Source organism: Procambarus clarkii, chromosome 83 (assembly GCF_040958095.1).
Source record: "Procambarus clarkii isolate CNS0578487 chromosome 83, FALCON_Pclarkii_2.0, whole genome shotgun sequence".
In the NCBI taxonomy this organism is placed as follows: domain Eukaryota; kingdom Metazoa; phylum Arthropoda; class Malacostraca; order Decapoda; family Cambaridae; genus Procambarus; species Procambarus clarkii.
The window spans coordinates 20,647,824-20,653,602 of record NC_091232.1 but is presented as its reverse complement, the minus strand read 5'-3'; the positions used below and the strand labels follow the sequence as shown (position 1 = coordinate 20,653,602).

At 32.1% G+C, this 5,779-nt stretch overlaps 1 protein-coding gene across 1 annotated transcript in view; it reads left to right on the top strand.

The window, feature by feature from the left end:
* Positions 1-202: 202 nt before the first annotated feature.
* LOC138358410 (uncharacterized) overlaps positions 203-5,779 on the top strand; it is a 7,267-nt gene continuing 1,690 nt past the window's right edge. Inside the window, exons 1-4 of the mRNA XM_069316251.1 lie at positions 203-355; positions 1,047-1,153; positions 3,576-3,682; positions 5,758-5,779. The exon at positions 5,758-5,779 is cut by the window's right edge and continues 138 nt beyond it. Of these exons, the coding sequence (XP_069172352.1) occupies positions 3,638-3,682; positions 5,758-5,779 (67 nt within the window). The 5' untranslated portion in view covers positions 203-355; positions 1,047-1,153; positions 3,576-3,637. The remainder of the gene's footprint in view (positions 356-1,046; positions 1,154-3,575; positions 3,683-5,757) is intronic.

Genomic DNA, 5,779 nt, shown 5'->3' with positions numbered 1-5,779 from the left:
TATATATATATATATATATATATATATATATATATATATATATATATATATAATATATATATAATATATATATATATATATATATATATATATATATATATATATATATATATATATATATATATATATATATATATATATATATATATATATTCAAAATTCGTCAGTGTACTACATTTTTGTTGTTGCTTTTAGGTGATGCTTTTAACCAGTGTACGTGGGTCTGATTGTGCAACCACAGTTCGAAGAATAATGAAGATATGAACAAACGGCCTGTGGTCACTATACAGTCTGGAAGGGCAAAAGAAGAAATTGGCATTTCTACAAAAACAAGAACTATATAATGTTATTTTAAGTAAGTAACCAAAAAATTAAATAATTTTTTTAAAGTTTAAAATTCACTTAAAAATGTAAATTTTAAGTTAAAAAATTTTAACCAAAAAACTTGATATTTTTCATATTTGGAACCATTCCATAATCCCAAGCATAAATGATTATATTTCTATCACTTGCTCTTAAGATTGTTTCATTTAATAGAGGTTGGGCATAATTGTTCTCTGCTGCTAATAGAACTGACTGACTTAGCTATAGGAAAATGTAAAATTAATTGGTTTATCCATTACAGTATTTTGCAGTTTATTTCATGATCCTGTGCTTAATACTTGCATAAATAGTAGATTACAAAATGCATTTTTATATCATTAGTATTGAATAATAATAATGCAAATAATTGACTTATAAATGATGTACAATTAATTGGTAGGTGATATTATATTATTAATATTTTTTCATTCTTGCAAAGCCTTAACAAAGTCATTAACATGTTAATATAAACTTGATCACCTTCCACATATTTTCTCATGTGCTACCTACATGTACAAAACCTTATTCCTAAATGCATATTTTGTTCTGAAACTTGTCCTTTATATGTTGTGTATAACCATCTCTGGAGAGTTTTATCTGATTGATGTATAAATTACTTTTAATTTTACAGAATATTATTGTTATACTGAATTTATTATTATATAAATAACTTAATTTTACAGAATCATCTATCAACGCACATCCACAAGTTGAGGAGGAGGATGTGACCTTCCAGATGTCTGAAGTACTGAAACAGGCACCAAACAGGCCTGGTGGATCTAGGTACAAGGTAAAATAATTTAATTTTTTTTTTTTTTTTTTTTTACTAATTGTCCGATATATATATATATATATATATATATATATATATATATATATATATATACATATATATATATATATATATATATATATATATATATATATATATATATATATATATATATATATATATAATGTGTCGTACCTAGTAGCCAGAACGCACATCTCAGCCTACTATGCAAGGCCCGATTTGCCTAATAAGCCAAGTTTTCTTGAATTAATGTTTTTTCGACTACCTAACCTAACATTTTCAGCTACCTAACCTATCCTATAAAGATAGGTTAGGTTCGGTCATATATCTCTATTAATTTTAACTCCAATAAAAAAAGAATTGACCTCATACATAATGAAATGGATAGCTTTATCATTTCATAAGAAAAAAAATAGAGAAAATATATTAATTCATGAAAACTTGGCTTATTAGGCAAATCGGGCCTTGCATAGTAGGCTGAAAAGTGCGTTCTGGCGACTAGGTACGACATATATATATATATATATATATATATATATATATATATATATATATATATATATATATATATATATATATATATATATATATATATATATATATATATATATATATATATATATATAATATCTCTATCACATCTATATCACTTTGTGCTTTAGCCCTGGTGGAGCTTGGTCCACCAGGCTGTTGTTTGGAGTGGCCCGCAGATCCACATACAGTCTGCATATGATATACAGTCTGTTGATCAATTAAACTACAGTAGTTAGTTTTTATCATCCGAATGCACCAATATGTGTTCATTCTTCCCAGATGAAGGAACTAGGTAATATTCATCATCTGAATGCACCATCTGATGCTTTAACACACTCATGATACACGAGAGGTTTAAAAAACTTTTAAAACTTTTAAAACTTTTTGACCTATGTATTTAAAAGCAATTCTAAAGTTAAAAAGTGTAGCATAGGCCCCTCGCAGAATGTTCTTAATATGATCCTCAGGTTATAGTTTTCTATCTAAAACCACCCCTAGATCTCTTTCTTGATCAGAATTCTTTATAGATCTCAGTGGCTCGATCATAGAAACTGCTCTAAATCCTTGTTGGCCTGGATTGTGGAGGTCATTGGTCTCTATAAAACTAGTAATCTGACTCCTGATCACTCTCAAATAATTTTATTATGTGGGATGTTAGTGCAACTGGTCTATAATTCTTTGCCAATGCTTGTGTTGTGTTGTGTTGTTTTGGTAGTGATGTGCAATGTGTTGTTTTGGTAGTGATTCGTCCAGTTCTGGTAGTAGTGCGGTTGTTGTGTAGTGTAGTACTTGTGTGCTTGTTAATGACTTGTATTCCAGTCTTGTGGGTATCTCCTTTCCCCTACGGGCCAACTGCTTTGTTCTTACCTAGCATTTTGCTTTGTTTGGGTATGAATGTTTGTGTGCCGTATATTTTGCAAAATTTGCCATATATCTCATTATTTACTCCTCTGCCTAGCAACAAGTCTGTCTAATTATACTCATTAACTGTTTTTCAAAGTTCCCCATAGTGTCCTTTATTGAAATCGAGTTCATGAACCGTTTCAATGTTCTTATTTTCTTCTAGATTATATCTTAAAGTATATTTAAATGTTATTGTTATTAAATGTTATTGTGACATTGCATTGCAATTGAGCTATGTTGTTTACCATACCGTTCATTTCGTGAGTATAAGTATAGATGCCACACTTGTGACAGGTAAAACCATGCCTTTTTTGAAAAACAGCACCGTCTGTTGCACGTAAGAGCAACCCACACTATATTATGTTGCGATATTATTTCAATATTTCCGATTGTATTGATAATTTGAATTTTCATAGATTTCAATTTATTTTCATTTCGATTTAATAATTTTGTGTGACATTGCATTGAAATTGAGCTGTGTTGTTTACCATACTGTTCATTTCATGAGTATAGTTTATTTTTTTATTTTTTTCATTTCATTTTTTTAGCTGTTCTTATTTTTCAGTGATGGGAATATCAGATCATTTGATGTTCCCAATTTTCTGATGGAAGCATCAGACCATTATAGAATGCATCGGATGAGGTAGTTTGGAATGGTGGGGAGGACGAGAGGGGGGTATGGTGGGGAAGACGAGGGGACAGAGGAGAGGGTAATGGTGGGGAGGACGAGGGGACTGGGGAGTTGGGGATGGTGGGGACAGGGGAATGCTGGGGAGGACAAAGGGACAGGTGAATGGGAGATGGTGGGGGAGGAAGAAGGACAGGGGAGGGGAAAATGGTAAGGAGGACGATGGGACAGGGAAGTGGGAATAGTGGGGATGATGTGGGGACAGGGAAGTGGGAAGGACGAGAGGACTGTGGAATGGGGAATAGCAAAGTGAATTATAATTATATATATTAATTAATTCTTATAAATTTCCAGAAGCCTGTATCAACACCCACACTAATGCAACTGAAAGAGATGTTGAGACAAGTATTGCTGATATGTTGAAGAACGCCCCAAACAAACTCGGTGGAAACAGATACAAGGTAAAGTTTGCCAATTTGCTGTAGTCTAATTCAATTTCTTTTTAGTAATCTTCGAGAACATTTATGCTATGAATAAGATAAAATAATGTAACTGATTTTGATTTATTTACTATTTATTATTTATTTACCGTTATTAGTATAATAGATCTCGTAATAATTTTGCAAAAATAATGGCATTTACTATTTTAAAAAGCTCGGGTGCAGGGGGGGGGGTTATGTAAAAGCCTGGTTTGTGCCTCGGAGAGGCTATGGGATCCAGTAAGATCGTCCTTCCTTTCCTCCCTAGAATCTGGATGTAGCAGGTGCTCAATTGTCAAAAGTGAAAAATTGGTTTTGTCTTCCGAATGCACCATTTGTGTAAATTTGCTAATAATCTTTTAAAAATAGTAAATGCCATTATTTTTGCAAAATTATTACGAGATCTATTATACTAATAACGGTTTGATAAAATACAGTAGACTGCCTACTGGATAATAGTTCCAGTCCACCTGTAGACAGGGATCTCACATCAGCTTGTATATTATACAAGGATAAGATTTGATATACTTTTGTATTTATATGCATATATGCATTTATATGCATTATTCTCTAGAATAATAGATCTCGTAATAATTTTGCAAAAATAGTGGCATTTACTATTTTAAAAAGCTCGGGTGCAGGGGGGGGGGGGTTTGTGTAAAAGCCTGGTTTGTGCCTCGGAGAGGCTATGGGATCCAGTAAGATCGTCCTTCCTTTCCTCCCTAGAATCTGGATGTAGCAGGTGCTCAATTGTCAAAAGTGAAAAATTGGTTTTGTCTTCCGAATGCACCATTTGTGTAAATTTGCTAATAATCATTTAAAAATAGTAAATGCCATTATTTTTGCAAAATTATTATGAGATCTATTATACTAATAACGGTTTGATAAAATACAGTAGACTGCCTACTGGATAATAGTTCCAGTCCACCTGTAGACAGGGATCTCACATCAGCTTGTATATTATACAAGGATAAGATTTGATTTACTTTTGTATTTATATGCATATATGCATTTATATGCATTATTCTCTAGAATAATAGATCTCGTAATAATTTTGCAAAAATAGTGGCATTTACTATTTTAAAAAGCTCGGGTGCAGGGGGGGGGGGGTTTGTGTAAAAGCCTGGTTTGTGCCTCGGAGAGGCTATGGGATCCAGTAAGATCGTCCTTCCTTTCCTCCCTAGAATCTGGATGTAGCAGGTGCTCAATTGTCAAAAGTGAAAAATTGGTTTTGTCTTCCGAATGCACCATTTGTGTAAATTTGCTAATAATCTTTTAAAAATAGTAAATGCCATTATTTTTGCAAAATTATTACGAGATCTATTATACTAATAACGGTTTGATAAAATACAGTAGACTGCCTACTGGATAATAGTTCCAGTCCACCTGTAGACAGGGATCTCACATCAGCTTGTATATTATACAAGGATAAGATTTGATTTACTTTTGTATTTATATGCATATATGCATTTATATGCATTATTCTCTAGAATAATAGATCTCGTAATAATTTTGCAAAAATAGTGGCATTTACTATTTTAAAAAGCTCGGGTGCAGGGGGGGGGGGTTTGTGTAAAAGCCTGGTTTGTGCCTCGGAGAGGCTATGGGATCCAGTAAGATCGTCCTTCCTTTCCTCCCTAGAATCTGGATGTAGCAGGTGCTCAATTGTCAAAAGTGAAAAATTGGTTTTGTCTTCCGAATGCACCATTTCTGTAAATTTGCTAATAATCTTTTAAAAATAGTAAATGCCATTATTTTAGCCTGAGTATGGTAAGTGTTGCTGAATTTTTTTAGCCTTGTACATATGTCTTTTGATTAGTTTTTTTGCAGATGAAGGAAGGTGGGGTGGCACATAATTGATTGTTCAGTGTTATGTTTAAGGTACAAATAAAACAAAAGCAAAAGTTACTCAAATTCGTTGATTTTTGTAATAGTTAAGAAGGAAAATATTTTAATGCTATTTATTTAATACAGTTGGAAATTAGAAAATCTAATGTTGAGATTGAAAGATATATATTATTCTCTATTACCTTACAGCTTATGCATTATTTTAACAGGTCCAGACGCTGTCTCAAATGG